This window comes from Chelmon rostratus, chromosome 7 (genome assembly GCF_017976325.1).
Source record: "Chelmon rostratus isolate fCheRos1 chromosome 7, fCheRos1.pri, whole genome shotgun sequence".
NCBI classification, from domain to species: Eukaryota; Metazoa; Chordata; class Actinopteri; order Chaetodontiformes; family Chaetodontidae; genus Chelmon; species Chelmon rostratus.
In genome coordinates, this window is record NC_055664.1 from 18,127,172 (window position 1) to 18,146,524 (window position 19,353).

Below are 19,353 nucleotides of genomic sequence, written 5' to 3' on the forward strand. Positions count from 1 at the left end.
TGAATCAAGTAGAGTTCACAGTATCCAGTACAGTTCCAAACCTTTTGGCTGCAATGAAACCAGTTGCCAAATCTACTGGCACTGGAGTTCATCTCCCTTGCTGATCTCCCCTTTCCCCATCTCCTTCATCTCTCCTGTCCCTCCTGTCCACCCCCACTACCTCTTTATTCCTTTTTGAAATCTGAAAACACTTGTCTGGCTTTGTATTGGTCAAAATGAATAAACAGTATTTTCATGACATACGCCTGCTCAGACACTGACATACTAGGTAGCAGAAATATGCTCATTATGGATGCAGATCACACAATACAGGCATTATCATTGCTGAGAGTACCTGATCTGTGCCGGTCCTACACCTACAAGATGATGGCTGTAATGCACAATTTTGTTGTTTACTACCTAAAACAGGATGCAGAAGAGGAAGAGATGCTAGTTGTTCTTCCCTTGTGTTGCTGTATTTGTCCTCATGTGGACATGCCACTAGTCAGTTGGTCTTAAATTCTCCTTTTTATGGAAGAACTTCCTCATGTAGTTTTCTCCAGACCAGTTTCTTGTCAGGCAGCCTGCTGTCAGAACATCTAAACTCTTCACCCGTAAGGAGAGAGGGAGTGACTGAAAGAGAGGTAGGCCAAGAAGCGAGTGCTGCTCTGGAAAAAGGTTTTCATGTCCCAGGTTTCTCCTCTGCTGGCCCAGTCCGTCCATCTCAGGACAGCTATAGGAAAACCCCCTGTGTGTCATAGTCAGACACTGACTGACAACTCTGACAAGCCTGAGGATTTTCACCTCTTTTACACACATGCATACACACCTTCAAAACAGACATTTGACACTCAAGGGGGGGGGGAATCATATTTATTTCACCCTGTCTACACACACATTAATTACTCTGATGTGGTGTCTTATTTTCTTCAAGTTGTCACAATTGTAGTATTTACACTTTCTTCATCTCATCTATAGTGTCTCTCACTTTCACATGGACAAACCACATACACACAGGTATGAGCACAAGTTCTACACACACACACACACATAGACAACTCCTCTTTCCAACAACGACAACTGGCTTGCCCGCTGACTCTAGAAGGAGTCAAATGGCTCAATGTGTTAAAAGCATTAGGTAAGCATGGATCCAGCAGTGCTCCTCAGGCCGATATCATGTGTCCTGCTTCATTACAGTCTGGTGTATACATTCAGCTGCATCTCTGATCCACCATCTATCCATCCCTCTCTCCTACATCCCTCTCCTCTCCTTTTCCCCCTTGGGTACTTTAACACAGAGCGGGCCATCTCAGGATGTTAGCTGAAGAATGGATGAGATCTCTCATTATTGTAAACGCTGGGCCAGGCTTCTTGGCTGTGGAGATCGTGCAAGCACATGCATGACGTGCGGAAAGACTCAGGTTTGCAAATATATGTATAAAGAAAGTATGTATATAAAGAAAGACTAATTCTTGTTACAGGATGTATCAGTAAGGGCATGTGGAGCTGCGTAAATCAAACTTAAATTAACTGCAGAAAGCAGTTAATTAAAGTTCAACAAACTATCTCTAGTCCAGTACAGGTCTTCATTTTTACTGCTGCAATTTTGGGTCCTAGTATGACTTAAACTGCTGGGAGGGCGCTGACCAAAACCAGCTGAGCGGTGTGTGTATGGAGCGGACAGACAGACAGACCAGGAGAGGGAGAGAAGTCCAAGCAGCGGCCCTGTAACCTGCAGCCTTCCGACTGTTACCTCACGCCACACCTCACATCCCGCAGCTGCATGTGTATGAGGCAGCGAACACACTGAGACCGTTTCTTTAAAGTCACTACAGCACTTGGCCAGCTACACCACACTTATCTCTCCATCGCAGTCAGCGCTAGGCTAACATTAGCACTTTTCTACCTTCAGAAGCAGTTTACAGAGTGAATGCACGTATTGGTGTGGAAGATCACAGCTGAGAAGCCTCCAGCCCAACTCAGATCAGCCAGCCACTTTGCGCCCAAGGCAAGAGGGAGGTCAGGCTGGCCACTCAGGCATGAGGAAGATTCACAGTGGTGTTGGGGGGTGTTGTTGTGTGAGCAGGTCAGCAGTAGTTATAACAGAAAGATTCCAGGTGTGCGCAGCGGGCAGCAACATGTTATAATTTCAGGAGATAGGCACTTACTTTGTGTACCTTACTCTGCTTTTGCCTGGGCTAATGAGTGATCATCCTGGAAAATAACTAATCGGAAAACTTTTAACTGCCGGTGGATCCAGACTAGGAGGAAAAAACACTGGAAACAGGGAAAAAATAGAAGGATCACATAGAGAAAAGGGATACCTGAGGGAAACTGGGAAAGGTGAGAGAGGTATTCTTGTCTTAGATATCTCTCAGTTGTGTCTTTTGCCGTCACTGACAGTCATCAGCACAGCAGACTTTCTATTGCTTTGTGCCTGTTAGTCCCCTGAAAGCTCTACCTTTTCAATCCGTTTCTCATGAAAAGAAGGGAGAGGTCTTGTTAATCAGCTTTTGGCTTCAGTTTGGGGGCTCGTATATAAACCCTCCCTTTTCCTCCCTTTACCCCTGCCCCCCGTGTAAGTAATAGATGAGGATAGCAGAGTGTATGTTTACGAGCGTGAGTGCTGGACTTGGCAGGGCTGAGCGCTACTTCAGTGTCTCACAGTTCATCACAGCTCAATGACTGACTGACTGGGCCCCTGTCTTTCTAGCAGAGTTTACATTATGAGCACACACACACTCATTTGTACGCACTCACTCATACACGACTCTTGACTCTCACCGCTGCTCTTCTCTAAACTTCTCATTGTTTGTAGTTCCTAAGCCGTCCCCTAAGGTAATTGTTTAAGATTGTAGATAAATATCTGTAGCCATTAACTATATTGTTTTCTCGCTCTCCCTCTCTCTACCCTTGTCCCCCTCCCTGCAGTGGTCATATGCATTGGAGAAGCCCAACACAGGCAGCGTGTTCAGCTTGGCGTGGTCTGCAGATGGCACCCAGCTGGCTGGGGCCTGCGGAAATGGGCATGTCATCTTTGCCCATGTGGTGGAGCAGCATTGGGAGTGGAAGAACTTCGTGATCACCCTTAGCAAGAGGAGAAGCATGCAGGTAGAATGAGAGCCACACATGCATCCTTTTTTGTGTTTCCGCTCCTTTTCGACCTTAAAGAAAGTCAATTTAGTCTTGTGTAGGGACTCAGCAACTCTTGTCATTGTTAAGTTTTAGTTTATTTGATAGACAAAAACAAGTGATAAAGGAGGGATATAATACAACGCAATGACAGAAACAGAAAAAAGGAATCTCACCTAAACAAATAGCACAGTTAAATGCATCTGCAAAAGAATCATGCCGGAAACCCATCTTGATTCCAGGTTCATAATAGGAGCTACGGTTTTAAATGTGAAGGGTGCCTTTAAGAGTTTTTTGAAATCACTGAAGATCAGCATGTCTATGAGGGAAAATAATAGGTTTTCACCAAGTAAACATTAACAGACAAAGCTCAGTTATATCAGCATAACAAGAGAATTGAAAAGTACTGCAATGCCATAGGAAGACTGTAAAGGAGTGAGTGAATATGATATGTGGAGAAGCAAATGTTTCCCAGGCCTTGACTAGTTGTGGCCATATATTAAAGTAGGACCCTCCCAGTGTGCCAGTGTGCAGCCCTGAAATGACAATGACCAGCCTGTCTAGCTGCCTCTCTCGCTCCACCATTCTCGACTGTTTAAACTCATTCTAACCACAAGGTAGCGTTTACATGCGGTTAACACACCCAAATGTACACACACACACACAGTTTTATACTTTCAGTCAGGGGTACACACGCACACCTACAGAAACGAGGTCACGCACATGCATGTGTGCCAACATACACGTGCATTCATTTACCATAGACATCTTTACCAAGTGCAGTTTGTGTAAGCCAAACAAAGTTGGGTCATCAGCCGTTTATTTTCAGCCTTGCAGGCGCTTTTCTGTCTCCCTCCTCCCCTTCTCCTCCTCGCAGTCCTTTTTAAAAGTGCACATCTGCCAGTGGTTTGTGAATCAGCCAGCTAAATTTACCACCTTGCGGTCAAATGTTTTTTATTCCTGGTTGTGTTGCATGTAAATTTGGCTTGCTGGAGGGAGCAGAGGAGGAAGATTTGTAAAGCTGCAAAAATAACCCCACCTTTCACCTGGTGCTGGAAAAGGCCTTTTCATTCATTCACAGAGAGAGCTGCAGGGAAGTATTTATCTATGCAGGTGAAAAAAGGAGTAGCAACCACTGCACACACACACTTAAAACAGTTAAAACTGCTTTCTTTTGACCACAGTTGCCCTACGTATACTTGAACATACTGTAGACTGTTTCTTAAAGTGAATAAATACACTTTAATGTGTACGTGACTGTGTTCACCACTCTGTTAGTGAAGCTAGTGTCTCCCCTTTGTTGTTTGTGTGTTCAAATGTAAAGTGTTTGCTCAGTACTATGCAGTTTATACCTGTTTAGTAATTTTTAAGAACTTTATTTGTCCGTACTTGTTTAACTCTTAATCTTTTTGTCCCCCTCTCCTCTACTTGTTTTTTCTCAGGTGAGGAACGTGATGGACGATGCAGTGGACGTACTGGAGTTCAGAGATCGAGTCATCAAAGCCTCTCTGGCTTACGGTCACCTTGTGGTCGCCACTTCCCTCCAGTGCTACGTTTACAAGTCAGTAGCCCACTCCTCCGTCGCTTTTCTCCTCTGGTTCTCTGACCCCCTTTCTCATGCTGCTCTGAAAATTCTCATCTTGATTTCAGAATTTTCCCCACACATCACGATTTTGTGCATCTAAAATTTTGTGAAAGAATGAAAAAAAAAAAAAACAAATGGAAAAAAAAGGAGTGGTGAAAAAACAGCAACTGCATCTTAGCAAGATGCTGATTCTTACTGGTCTCTTTTTATCAGATTACCTCTGTGTATGTGGTGAAATATGGTAGGTAAATGTCATTTTTGAATTTTACACATCATGGAAATGGCAGGGTTAAGATCAGCCTCTGTGCTTGTTACAAATGAGACGAGCACTTAGCATAAAGTCCTACTCTGTTTGTGTGATGATTGTTTGTGTCTATCACTGCACTCTCAATGCTCTGTCTGTATTTCCTTTAGTTTGAAGTCTTTCATAAGTCTTTGCCTTTCTAGTCTTGTTTTCAAGGTCTTCTCACCTTTGCGCTTATACTACAGACGAAGCACTTTTGTTACTGGATGTATGCCTTCTCACATATTTTGCTGTGTATGTGTCTGTTTGTGGTGTTTATTCATGCCAGCTCGAGAAACTGGAACACTCCCCTGATCTTTGACCTGAAGGAGGGAACAGTGAGCCTCATCTTGCAAGCAGAGAAGTGAGTCTCTCTATTCCAGGAGCAGCGCAGAGAGAACAGGCTGTTGGATCGTCTATCAGCTTCTCTAATGCTTCATTACTCTGCACTGACCACTCATCAAGCAGCCAAGCAAGCACGCACATACACGCGCGCACAAACACGCACGCACACACACACACACATACACACACACACACACACATAGGGGCTGTGGTCTAGATCAGCCAGCCCTGTCATACAATAAGGCTGGAGAGTGAAATCACTGGGGGAAATTAGATTAATATGGAGTAGCTCTTGTGCAATACTCCAATGCAATGGCCCTGACATTCAGCATAGAGCTAAAGAGATTACCGGCCATTCTGAAATCACAGTTGAGTTTGATGAGTCTTGCTGAGTTAGTCGATGCTTTCTTAATGCACTTTACATGTTTAAATGACCCGCTTGTGTCAGTTGATTAACTTGACTCTTCACTCTTTTACTGTTTAACATTTCATCTCAACTCCCTCCTCGCTCCCCTCCCCTCCCCTCCCCTCCCCAGGCTATATATATATATATATACAGTGCACTTACTCTGCTCTCATCCACTGCATCCTCTTGTCTTCACCACCCAGGTATTTTCTGCTCGTGGATGGAGCAGGGTTGTATACGTTCTCATATGAGGGTCGATTGATATCTTCCCCCAAGTTCCCTGGCATGAGAGCTGACATCCTAAATGCCCAGGGTGTCTCGCTTAGTAATGACACCATTGCCATCCGGGACAAGAGTGATGAGAAAGGTGAGGGCATCACTATCACCATGATAATTACATGAACAGAATGGACTGTGTTTTTACCCTGTTCCTTTTTTCCCCTCACCAGTCATCCTTCTCTTTGACGCCCTGACCGGGAAAGCCCTTGGCGATGGGAAGCCCTTAACTCACAAGGTGGGTCATCCTTTTGCCCTCATATTGACCTGGTGCATCTGCTGCTTGTGATCACCATCCTCCTACATTTTAGCAAATATCTGACTAGTTTCGTCGTAGAATGTACAGCAAGGAGGACAGTCTGATGAGAGACTTTCTTCTCCAGCAGTATGACAAACATCGACCGCTGTTTACAAAGCGGCGCTGATTAGATCAGTTCTCCTGCACAGCGCTGGGATCAGCTGGTCATGTTACTGTTTTAACAGTCACAGTGACTGATCAGAAGTATTCGTGTTTTATTCTGTGTTTATGTCAATGTGATGTCATAATAGAAGGAGTATGGCCATTCACACAATGTGTATTAATACAATATTTCTTCATCCAAAACAGAGTGCTCAGCAGAGATTCCTTTGGTTAGTCGAACTATTACTCACTGGCCAGTCATCTATGACGTGAACTCATCAATAACTCATGGATATCACATACTTGATTGAAAAGATGTGTTTTAAACCATGTTTAGAAATCAGATTCCAGACCAAAAAAGCATGAATCAACTGGTTTAGTGATAATTTGTGAAGAACGTAAATAATGTCTAATAACTGTCATCATGGAACTGATATGGTAGCATTAGAGCTCTTGATACTTTAAGGTAGTATTAACACCTGGTTATACCAGTGAAACTGAAAATTGGTGATATAGTGACCCCCTAATGTGGGTCATGCTAATATGGTAGCTTCTTTTTTAGACTTTTAATTTAGACTTCATGGTTCTGTCCCTTCCCTTCAATAGTCAGCACCATCAATACAGTTTGCAGTTGATCGGCGGTGCAATATTGTGTCTAAGTACCCTAAAGTTGAACTTAACTCAAAAGCACCGTGCATATTTACTTCACCTCTGCTAGCAATTCCACCGATCATGGTGATTCATTTGAAACGAAATACTTAAATTTTTTTGCTGTTGTAAAATGCAGGTGTGCCCAGAACCTAAAAGTAATCTATCTATAGAGTTTGATGATGTGCTTTTTTCACTTTCCATAGCAAATAAAAAAGCAAAAGCGTGTTCGTACACCTACCCAACTGCCGTACTACAAACAATATTAACATAGCACTTAGGGGGTAGCATAATTTTAGCTAATTGCCTTATTTTGTAGGATAATAGCTCTGCTCAGGACAGGCACAGGGAGATGGCGTGAGATGACTTTTTTCTTAAGAAAGAAGAAATTAAATAAATTGTTTAAAATGGTAATGATAAGGCATAAATCTTACCTCTGTGTGTCTTGTCTGAGCATGTTTTGTTATAGCAGGCATCCAAATGGGGCATCCAAATGGGGCTATGTCAAAAGCGTTTTTCCCTAAAATATTTTACTATACAGTAATGCTTGAGCTGGCCAGATCCAGCTTGTGCTGCAAGATTGATGCTGCTGCCTATTTTCCACATCTTGTAATCTATTCCACATCTATATGAATCAACTGGTGAGGATGCTGACTTTTTGCTTGTAACCTTTAAGCTTTTGCTGAAGGTGTTGGCTAATTGTTGGACCTGATGATTCAATAGGCCAAGCTTCATCTAAATATATAAAAAAATGTACTAAAGACACAGGAAAAGAATGGGGGAATGGCATTCTAGTCAAACTAAGAGGGGAAAGAGACAAAAAGAAGGAGAGAATTAGAAGAGAAGGAAAAGAAGTTGAGGTAGCAGTACTCACTGTTTGTCAGCATGGCTTTGTCTGCCAGTACTCCATAGCTCCAAGACACTGCAACGAAGCCAGCTGGCCTTGGCCAAAAACATACACACACGTTCACTCACACACAGGGCCAGACACACACATACCCACTCAATGTCTCTCTACCTCTCTCTCTCATATACATACACACACTTGGCAGAAAGGCTGTTGGGTCACGGTACAAACCGCTCTCCCCCATTTCCTTTCTTTCCCTGATCTTTTGTCGTGCCTCCATCACTCACTCCTCTGTTCCCTCTTACCTTTGTGCTTGTGTGTATGTCATTATTCATATGTAGCTGGAGGTGGTGGAGGTAGCTCTGGACCAGTGTGGCCCATCCAGTGAAAGAAAGATTGCTCTGATAGACAAGAACCGTGACCTTTACTTGGCCTCTATGCGTCATCTCGGGCGGGGACCCAAAATCTGCAAAATTGGTGAGACGGGAAGGCCAGGAATCACTCGGAAAGATATGTAGTCTCCTTGATTTAATACACAAGTGTAGCTTAGACTGGGCTAACGTGATTGTTGTATGTGTATTCTGTTCTATAGGAAGCATGGTTCACAGTATGGCATGGAATGATGCTGCTAACATCCTGTGTGGAGTCCAAGACAACCAGCTAACAGTGTGGTACTACCCGAGTGCTGTCTTCACTGACAAGAACCTGCTGCCAAAAACACTGTATATAAAGGATGCCAGGTAGACATGTACAGTCCTTTCCTCACACTTTCATGTTGGCATTTTTTATGTGAGTTTAAAACAGCGGTGGAATTAAAGTAGAAGGATTCAGTGTAAAATAAAAGCTCAGAGGAGAGATAGAAGAAGCTTTTTTTTTTTTCTTTTGCACCTTCCAGCTCATTCCCCACGGTACAACACAGCGCTTTAGGCACTCTTCTTTGCCAGCAGCTGTCAGACTGTACAATACTTCCTGCCCAAAAGCTTCAGCCAGTACAGGAGGTGCTAAAACTGAGTGCCTGCACACTCTGTACAGGCGATCCTGGACTACTTTTGCACATCTCTGCTAATCTGAACATTTAGTTTGTTTTTGTTTATGCTCATATTGCACACACTGTACTTTTCTTTATTTTTTGACTCTCCAAGTGGTTTCTGGCTCACCGTTCTTGCTGAAGTTTTTACACTTTTTATGCTGAATCATACTTTTTTCAGACATCATACATTTGCTCCTAATAGGATCAGGTTTTGCAGCTGTAGACTACTCATGTCAACACAACCTTAATTACTGTTGCTACTTTTAAAGGGTTTTTTTTTTTGTTTTACAATTTTGGTGCTCCAGCAGGCAGATTGTATCATGGGAATCAATAAATGTTTGTTTATATGCAATTTGCACACGTGGAGCACCAGATAACAAGTGGCAAGAGCTAATACATAAACAAATACAAAGGCTCCACTTTTACAAATTCGTCTAGGTTTTCAGGATATCTGAGATGGATGGCAGGTTGGACCAAGTACAGTGAAAGTTACAACAGCAGCACTGTCAGTATGTTATTTCATCAATTCAGCAAAATTGTACATGTGGTGAGCTGCCACAAATTTCCCTTTGTATTAGACATTTCAGCACACACACATGCACATAACTGGAAAAAACTGTATGGTCAATAAGTCGATTGTTGAGTTCTTAATTAGCACAGTCCATCGTCATCTGTATGCTAACATATGACATCTGTATGCCAACGTGTGTGTGTGTGTGTGTGTGTGTGTGTGTGTGTGTGTGTGTGTGTGTGTGTGTGTGTGTGTGTGTGTGTCTCCCACAAAGTGAGTTCAGCCGCACACCCCACATTCTGAGCTATGTTGGCACCAAAGTGACGTTACGCCAAGGAGACGGTTCTCTGGTGTACAGCAGTGTACCTCCCTACCCAGCACTCCTGCATGAGTACAGCACCTCTGCACACTGGAAGGATGCCCTGCGCCTCTGCCGCTTCGCCAAGGTTAGATACCCACATATCTCTATTAATGTGCACTAATTGTGCCAATGAGGAAATTTGAACTTGGCTCTAACTGCCATGACTTCATTCTTTCGTCTGGTCTCAGTGTTTGTTTACCCATATCTTTACATGTCAGATACCCAACAAAGCCACATTTGTTTTATTTTACATTTGTATTTATATAATTGACCTCAACATAGTGTGACATATCCTGCAGTCCAGGCCTGTGGCACAGTCCAGATTCGTGTGGTGTGTGTCACGTGCACACATGTACTGTATGTACGAAAGAGAGTGAGACAGAGTCTGAAATGAGAAGGTAGTAGACAGGTTTATGGGAGCAGACCAGCAGGCTTTAATTAGCCTTCAATTAGCCTGGTGACACCATTTACCGGATTTAGCCCCCATAGACCTCACTCATAAATACACACTCCGCTATATGCATGTGTAAACTCTCCACATGCACACACACACACACACATTGAACGCAGTGTTAGACTGTGTCTTTGCTTGGGCGATGATGCAATAACCACAGCCCTGGAGAAATGGACGGCTAGTAGCAAGACGAGGGTGGGACAAAGCAGAGAGAGAGAGGCGCAGATGGAGAGAGAGGCACTGGTTTTAAGAGCCTTTTCCTCAATCCCTCCCCCCTCTATTTCTGGTAAGAGTTTGGTGGCAGCGCAGCTTTTCCCAGAATCACAGTCCTTATTGTCGGTAAGCCTTCACCTGATAGGAGTTGGTGCAGGTAATAGTTTAGAGCCAAACACACAAACAAGCGTACTGTACACAACATACAGTATGACTATGATACAGGCACATCAAAGGAAGATTTCGCCTGAAGCTGTGATAGCTAGCTTTTGTATCAAGTTTATGACCTAAGGCAGTGGCTGACAGTGTTATTTGTTGTTTCCAGGAATGGTTTCCGATTAGAGCTGTTTGTCTCAGTGATGGACACTGATTAAAGGGGGAATTACAGAGTGGTGACTGCAGTGTGAAGTTTGCTCAACTGATGGGCAATTGGTGGTTAAGGCTTCGTTTTAATGAATGCAGCAGCACAGAATAAAGTGGTGACACATTTGTGGACATTCATTGATGTTGCGAACGGCAAATGTCTAGGTTTGTGTTTATGTGTGTCGTGCATGTTTTCTTCATGCCTTGGAGCATGACTACCATGAGGCCTGCCAGGATATGAGCAGGATGTACGTGGGACTGTAAAGGCCCCATCATACCCTGTCCCTGTGCACATTCACACACCCCCATCATCCTTTGTTGTATTCCCAATCGCTGCTTGCTAGAACTGACTTTGTGTTTGAAATGAAACAAGGTCAAATAAAGTTACATATGCTCAGATGACATTTATGTGAAAAAAGGAAAACGTAGAAAATGGGTAAACTTATTCAAAAACTAGTCTCCTGTTTATTGTGTCACTGCCTCTGTTCTATCTATCTATAGGACCAGTCTTTGTGGGCATGTCTTGCTGGTATGGCTATGGCTAACAGGGAGCTGACCACAGCGGAGATGGCCTATGCTGCCATTGGAGAGGTAATGGCCAGATCAGTCAGCCTTTAGTCAGGTCTTCCAACACATGACAACACTCACAATTTAGTTACTTGAAACTTATTTTGATAGAAGTAAGTCAAAGAGACCAGTAGTCTCTTTTTTTCTCTCTGTACATCCTCTCCCTCTCTTCTCTCAGCTACCTAGGGTGCGGTACATCAACTTTATAAAGGAACAGCCATCTAAGGAGTCGTCTTTGGCCCACATGCTGTTGTTCAGTGGTCAGGTCCAGGAGGCTGAGACCACTCTCTTACAAGCTGGTCTCATCTACCAGGCCATACAAGTCAACATTGACCTTTTCAACTGGGAGAGGTACAACTCAGTGTTTGTCTAAATGTCTGTGTGAAGGTAGAGCTTCAAGGAGAGGGAGAGTACAAGATGTTTTGCAGGCTTTTTCTCAGCCTTGTAAGGGGTATTTTAAGAAGAAAGTGTAAAATTAGCTTTGAGTGTGAGTTGTGGTGAAGCATGTTTGTCCATACAGGATGGATGTCTGTATACATCTTGTCATCTTGTGTCCAGGGCACTGGAGCTGGCAGTCAAACACAAGACCCATGTGGACACGGTGCTGGCCTATAGGCAGAAGTTCCTACACAAATTTGGCAGGAAGGAGAACATTAAGATATTCCTGCAGTACGCTGACGGGGTAGGTTAGGGCAGCCTGTCTGCTGCACTTGGCGGCAATCACACTGGACCCCTTTTTAGCACTGGAAGTTGTCTTTTTTAGCTTTTTGTGCTCTACTTATGCACTCTGCGCGCCTCCAGTTAAAAAAAGTTTAATTCTGACATGATAAAGACTTTATGTCACCTATTTTTATTCTCTGCTGTCCAATCGGAAAAGCCCGGGGAACTAAACCAAAAACAGAGGAAAGCCATTGAACTTGTTACTGTCCAACAGGAGCGTCACCTGGATGCCTCTCACTGCAAAAAAAATCCCCAGTGTGATCAGGATCACGAAGCATTAAAACGTGGCACACTTTTCGGGCATCCAGTGTGATTCCCGCCTCATCATGTAATGTGATGCAATGTAATGTAATCAGTATCAATCCCATACTGATCAAAGCACAACACAGCATCTTATCTGATCGCATTCTATGTCGTCTTTCTTTGTCTCTACCAGGTTGAGGTGGACTGGGAGAAAATCCAGGCGAAGATAGAGATGGAGTTGTCTAAAGAGAGAGAGAGAGCTGCTAATGCCACTGTGAGGAGCAGCGTGGCCTCGCGTCGTTAATGCTCAGCGGACCTTTCTCGCAGAATTTGTGATTCCCATGTGTTTTTGACATTTGGTGAATATGAGGTGGTTTGGCTTGGCCTCAGAGTAATAAAAAATGTTCTGTACAATGTCCACCATTAGTTCCAAGTACATTAACTTTGAGTAAAAACAAAAGGGAACATTTGAAGATGTGTAGTAGGCCGTGAAGAGTGTGACACTTGACTTTCAATCTTACAGTCTTGTGTCATGTGCTGTGTAATGTAAAACATTTGCACAACATTGTACATGGCATTCTGCTACCGCGGGTGGATGATTTGACTTTTTGATAAGAGCGTCTGTATTTCTCAGCAACAACTCCGGTATGGCCTTTCTGTCATTTCAGCCTCTCAGTGATTTCAGCGTGACAAGTTCAAAGTAGATTGTTATCTTTTTACATTTTTCAAAATTAACTTGCTGTGCACAGTCATGCACAAATGTATTGCTTTGTTTTCTTGTCAGTGATGTTTGACTTTGTATTTTATATCTATAGATATTTTTATAGTTCATATATTCAAAATGTTGCCTTCTGTAAGAATGTCAAGTAATAAAACAGACTGAAATACTGTATACATTCAGCCAAAATATCCTCTTTTTATCATGTTTCTTTAATGTCTTCATGCTTCACTGGTTCTTTACAAAGATCATTGAGTATCTTTAAGATGTTTTTTCAGCTTTGCACATGCACCCAGAGGGTATTTCTGAGTGCATGTGTGTGTTTTAGAGTCCAATATATCTACAGAGTGTGCTTCTCTTTGAGTTATTCTTGTATTTCCTTTTCTGCTGAGGTGTGAAACCAACTGCTTGCCATGCAGCTCCACCCCCTGGTTGGCAGAAGGCCAGTGCATCAGCGGACCATTATAGCCTATCCATCTCCTCTAGTGGCCCAGGAGGGACGAATGAGGGAGAAGATCTGTCTCAGGGCTCTCCAAAAAACAACTGCTAGACCGTATCACGACGATGTGGACGGAGTCAGTAGAGAGTGATCGGCCCAGTCTCTGAAAAACTGCGAAACATCAGAGAAAACGGTAGATGTAGGAAAATCTATCAATGGTTTCATCCTCTCTTGCTGTTGCTTTCCCCCCCCTCGGCACCCTGCACTTTTAGCCACTTCTACCTTGTCTCTCTCTCTGACTCACTGTCTTTCTCTTATTTTACTCGCTCCATCTGCTTTCTTTCCGAGCCTACTCACTGCGTGATAAACCATAGTCATCCAGACCCAACAGCATTAATCTATGAAAATACTTATCAGTGAGGAGTCAGGTTTCACATGCATTACCACTGAGAGCGGCCACACACAGTGAAAAACAACAAAAATGAATTGTGTACTTCCTCTCAAACTATTCACAGCGCCCTATACCCAGTCTGAGTAATGTGAGGAGGGTTTTTTTTTTTGGATTCTACACTAAAGACACTCTGTGCCTCATCTGTAGATTAAGAATAGAAAAGCCACGTTTAGACTGCCTATCTTGAGACTTTTTAATCTCACTAAGTTATATTGTTAAAAGTACACAGCACAAAATGCCAAATCAAACTCTAGTTTTATTAAACCACAGAGCTGTGTTCCCCTTTTTTAAGCGACCAGCAAGTTCTCATATATTAGATTGATAGCCAAACAATGCAGCTCCCCCAAATATACGCTTCCCGGATATAATGTAGAATTTATGAGGATAATGCTCATTGATTTGCCCTTTATAGTTGATCTGTTCTTTAGCCCAGTGAGCAACAGAGTTACTGGATCATTGGCGCAGATTCTGCTGCTGCTTACACCAAATCCATTTTATGTGTGTGTGTACTGTGTATTCGTCTGTGTGCGTGTCTGCTTCTTTCTGTCTGTGTCTCTGTATATGTCTGGATTTGTAATATGTGCATTTGAGGAGAACTATTGGCAGAGGGATGTCCCAGCTTTATATGATCTGATTAAACTTTCATGCTGGGAGCTGCAGAAGACCTCTGCTCTCAAACCCGCTGTTACACCTCAGATATGGGAGCTGGTTCACGGTGAACTGCGACGACCATGAAGGAGAGAGTGAAATGCAACTTTCACACCTTTTAGTGTGAGTAGCACTCATACATGTCCTCATACATTTGTATTATTTTCTATATTTTAAGGCAATACTGAGGACATCAGAACTGTGGAGTAATACACATTCTTCAAAGTAGCCATGTTTTCCATTGATGTCAGCTTTGGACACTGTTGGCATTCTCTCAGTCAGCTTCATGAGGGAGTCACCTGGAATGCTTTCAGTCCTGAAGGAGTTCAGAGGTCCATCTTATCCCAGACTTGCTGCTTTGGGTTTAGGTTGGGCGATTGTGGAGGTCAGGCCATCTGACACAGCAGTCCAACCTTCTCTGTCTTGATTGAACAGCCCTCACACAGCCATACACGTGTGATGTGAATTTGAACATATCGCCAGCAGCGTCACCAGCAAAGCACCCTCTACACCATCACACCTCCTCCATGCTTCAGAGTGGGAACCACACATGCAAATGGCATCTATTCACCTTCTCTGCATCTCACAAAGACCTCATTGGTCGAACCAGAAATCTCAGTGCAGATTTCATTGGTGTGATGTTCATTCTTTGCGTTTCTTGGCACAAGCAGTTCTCCTTTTCTTTTTGGTCTCCCTCAGTTAATGTTTCTTTTCAGCAATTCGACCATGAAGGCCTGATTCACGCAGGCGCCTCCGAGCTGTAGATGTTGAGATGTTACTGCTACTTGATCTCTGTGAAGCATTTATGTGGGCTCTAATTTGTCATCTTTTATGATAGCGTTTGATGGTTTTTGCGACTGCGCTTGAAGTATCTTAAAGCACTTAAAGTAATGATTGTCATTACTTTTCTTAGAGCGGTTCTTGCCAGCATATGCATTTCTGCAGTAGTGGCATAGGGCTATTTACTGTATGCAAACACCGCCTCTACATAACAGAACTGATGGTCTTAAAGGCAGGCACACCTGTTAACTGAAAACCATTCCAGGTGACGACCTCAAAGCTTGTTGAAAGAGTGCCATCGATGTCTTCAAGGCAAATGGTGGCAACTTTGAAGAATCTAAGAATTGAAACATATTTTGCTTTGTTCACGTTTTATTGTTTACCACAGAATTCCACATTATTTCATAGTTTTGATGTCTTCACGGTCGATCTACAATGTAGAAAATGAAGGAAAGCCGCTGCATGCAAAGGTGTGTCCAAACCTTTGACTGCTACTGTACATCTTAGGGGTAACACTCCATCTCATCTACCCATCAGTGGGTTTTAAGTATGGATTTTAATGCTTTTAAGTGCAAACTCCATCCACCCACAGTTTTCCCTGTGGAAAGGAAAGCCATCAGTGTTCACTAGTGGCTCTGCCATCGTGGTCTGGCAGTATTGGATTACAAAAGCCACCACAATCACACTCAGACTTTTCATGTTACGGGCATTAGAGGAGCTCAAGGTCTCTAATCGTAAAGTCTAGGTTTGCGGATAGATGCTCTAGCAGTACCTTCTCCCTCCATATTTTAATAGCTAGACATTTTACAGAAATTAAAGTGTTACTTGTGGTGAATAAGAATGCTTTTATTACACTGTCCTAACGAGTATACATTGGTCTTTGTCTGATGGCACAAAACCACCCTGCAGCCTCTCAGATAAATCAGTCGAGTCGACGTAATGAGTTGAGGGTCACTGGTCGCTTTATGGCTGCTTATGCACAGTTAAAGAAAGGACAGGTAAATAAATCTGCACATTTTAGATGCTAACATAACATCCCCATTCTGACAGCAAAATAATTTGTGTGTTGTTTTCCATGGGTGGAGAGATTTGTTTGATGTATTTCAGGTTTGAGCTGACAGGATTAGCGCAACTATTTTGATAACTGATTAAGATTGAGAATCAACCTTTGAAGTTAATTCTTTAAGCAAAATTTCCAACAATTGACGGGTTACAACCTCTGAAATCTGAATATCTGTGGTTCGTCTATGATGGTAAATTAAATATCATCATCATCTTGGGCTCTGGCAACCTATAACCTCTTTACTTTTCCATGACGTGTCGTAGATCAGCCATGAGTCAGTTACTTGCAGCCCGGATGGAGATTCACTGTCATTTTTTTTGTCTTCTTCTGTTTTTACCTGGGACTAATGATGTGGCAACATTTCTTCAAATAAACAAAGCATTAGCAAAGATATCACAAGTAAATGAGCTTAATGTTATACCATAATGGAGCATTTTAATGGACACTTTATAGCAGATGTATCTTTAGTTTTAATCCAGATAAAAAAGACCATTAAGCCTGATGCAATCAGGTGTGTGTATCAGCTTGATTTTTGGTTTGCAGCAGCAAAAAAAGACACTTCTTGTCTCATTCGTCAGAAAAGCAAATTAGGAGGGGACAGTTCCACACTTACGGTGAACATACAGGTAGATCTGAAGGGTTTTTCAGTGTGCATCTTCAGACCACTCTGCCAGAACAAAGACAGTTCTGCCTACCCTCCCCGCCTCACCCTTCTTCTCTGATAGATGTGCCTTTGTCCGTCCCTCTGCCTGGTCTGAGCTGATGTGCACCGTTGGGGCAGCAGTTATGATCTTGTCTGACATGCTATCATCAAAATACAACTTTGTTTCTTGGCAGCATACACCCGATCAGTATGCCAGCTGTAATCTCTGCCATTGTTTTTTTTTTTTTTGCTCCTGAATTCAAAAACCTGGGAGACACTGATACATGTAGCCTCGGGCAGCAAGGCTCCCAGGATCAGAGCATCTTTGAAAAACTGCACAGTTGCAGTAGGCATATCAGACATGGCTCAGGTCACTGATAAAATGCTCCTCTGTCAGCCCCTGGTGAAGTGTGTGTGTGTGTGTGTGTGTGTGTGTGTTTGAGTCAGTTTGAGAGAATACTGCTTTCATGCTGATAAGCTATAAATTAACTGGCTCTAGAGCTGGCTGATAAAACCGTGTGCCTCAGAAAGTATTAAAATATTGATATTCCTCCCTTCTCTCTCTTTCAGCGCACATTTCAGGTTACTGAGAGGGGGAACAAAATCTGAATATTCCTCCTTTTGTATGCAAATTCAATCACGAATACATAAAAGAAATGGAGGTCTTTCGGGTCCAGCAGAATATTTCGCATTAACACTATAAGAAAGGACGGGAATTTGACAGAAGAAAAACGGTTTCACGGTGCCACTTAAAATTGAGGTGCTGAAGTGAAACTTAATGCGATTGTACCGGAGCCAAATTAGCTGTCCCTATCACAAAGAGCCTCAATTCCAGCCGCCTTCGCTTATTTTATAATCTCCTTCGCTTTAACCCAAGCGGTCATTTGCATACAAAAGGCGAGTAATCCTCTATAATCTTACAAAACACGTACATTTTCTCAGCCTCCTCCTTTATTCTTAACATTCAGGATTATAATTGCACTTGAGTTTTTATCTCTGCATGATAATTACCCTGATGATATTAAAAGAAGAGTGCTGTATTGTCTCTGCAGCTTTGCTCAGTCTCTGTTTCCCCTCAGACAGAGTTCCGAGATGTCCTTGGGCTGTGTTGCGGTCCTGACACCTCCAGGACATCCCGTCTCTGGTCTCCGGCTCTCGGTCCCGACGCTCTTACCCTGCCCTGACCGCCCCTCTCGTTCTCCGACAGCAAGTTATCATCGGACCGGTCTCTGCGCATCTCTTGCATGCTTTCCTCATACGTGGGCAAATATTTCACCTCGTCGTAGGCTGGCAGGTTCGGAGAGGCGAAGTCCCCGAGGCTGCACTCGGGGTAGCGGTCCAGCAGGGAGTCCTGGGACGCCGATGCGTGCCCGTGAAAGAGGGAGGGCTCCTCGCTGCGGTCATGCTGCGGGTGCCGGCGGGGCCGCGGGCAGATGATCCGCTGGATGAAATAGCCCATGGCAAAGAGCAGTAACAGGATCAGGATGCCCGACAGCTTCCGCGTAAACCAGCCTACGTTGTCGAAGAATATGTGGATGGGGAGCTTGCAGCAGCGCACCGTGGAGCTGGCACTGCCGTTCGCGGTGACGATGGGCGGACAGCACTGCTGGCCGTCGCCGCACTGGACCTCCCCGCAGCTCCGGAGGGCTTGACAAGCGGAGAGAAGACATGCCGACAAAAGGGTGCCCGTGGTCCCGCGCGTTGTCCTGCCGCCGCGCGGCGCACGGGGCATCATCTCTGGATCTCCCGGGACGGAACACAACGCGCGTGTTGCGGCCCCGGTGCGTGCGACGCTGTAATGCTTGAAGTCCGCTCAGGTGTTACAGGTCCGCCTTCCTCTCCAGCTGTGCGCTCATCATCCGCTCTCACAGCCACTGCAGCGCGCAGCGGGACGGCAGGTGCCCCCCGCTGAGGACGACCTGTCTGCTGTGGTCTGGGCGATAGGAGTGGAGCAGCATCAGTGCCTGGAGGGAGCAGTGATGAGAATCATGAATAATCTTACATCATTATTACGCGTGAGGTATATGATCAGATTAAGTAAATACCAAATATATGTTAGATTAAGCATAATTGGGGTAAACTGATGTTTAAATGTAGATTACTTTTAGTTGTAGTATGTGAGACCACATAGGGTCAGAGCAGGGAAAGGGACACCAAAGGTAATAAAGTTTATAGAGGGGCTATTAGGACGCAAACCTCTCAAAGAGATAGATATAGCTTGTCGCAAAGGAAAACATTCCTCAGTGGC

The 19,353-nt window shown here is 43.8% G+C and overlaps 2 protein-coding genes across 4 annotated transcripts in view; one reads left to right on the forward strand and one right to left on the reverse strand.

Annotated features, from left to right (window-relative positions):
- Positions 1-13,255, forward strand: part of ift80 (intraflagellar transport 80 homolog (Chlamydomonas)) — a 35,715-nt gene extending 22,460 nt beyond the window's left edge. For all 3 annotated transcript variants that reach the window (XM_041940662.1, XM_041940659.1, XM_041940661.1), the window contains exons 9-20: positions 2,911-3,090; positions 4,554-4,672; positions 5,269-5,343; positions 5,934-6,097; positions 6,180-6,244; positions 8,243-8,378; positions 8,494-8,641; positions 9,717-9,888; positions 11,335-11,424; positions 11,579-11,751; positions 11,959-12,082; positions 12,557-13,255. In XM_041940662.1, the coding sequence (XP_041796596.1) occupies positions 2,911-3,090; positions 4,554-4,672; positions 5,269-5,343; positions 5,934-6,097; positions 6,180-6,244; positions 8,243-8,378; positions 8,494-8,641; positions 9,717-9,888; positions 11,335-11,424; positions 11,579-11,751; positions 11,959-12,082; positions 12,557-12,667 (1,557 nt within the window). In that variant the 3' untranslated portion in view covers positions 12,668-13,255. The remainder of the gene's footprint in view (positions 1-2,910; positions 3,091-4,553; positions 4,673-5,268; positions 5,344-5,933; positions 6,098-6,179; positions 6,245-8,242; positions 8,379-8,493; positions 8,642-9,716; positions 9,889-11,334; positions 11,425-11,578; positions 11,752-11,958; positions 12,083-12,556) is intronic.
- Positions 13,256-18,180: 4,925 nt separating this feature from the next.
- On the reverse strand, positions 18,181-18,847 carry LOC121609215 (uncharacterized membrane protein C3orf80 homolog). Its single transcript, XM_041940791.1, has one exon. The coding sequence runs from the start codon at positions 18,838-18,840 to the stop codon at positions 18,181-18,183; it is 660 nt and encodes a 219-aa protein (XP_041796725.1). The 5' UTR covers positions 18,841-18,847.
- Between the last annotated feature and the right edge of the window lie 506 nt (positions 18,848-19,353).

Excerpts from the sequence above, each read along its gene's own strand:
- LOC121609215 (XM_041940791.1), bottom strand. The coding sequence starts at position 18,840 with ATGATGCCCCGTGCGCCGCGCGGCGGCAGGACAACGCGCGGGACCACG.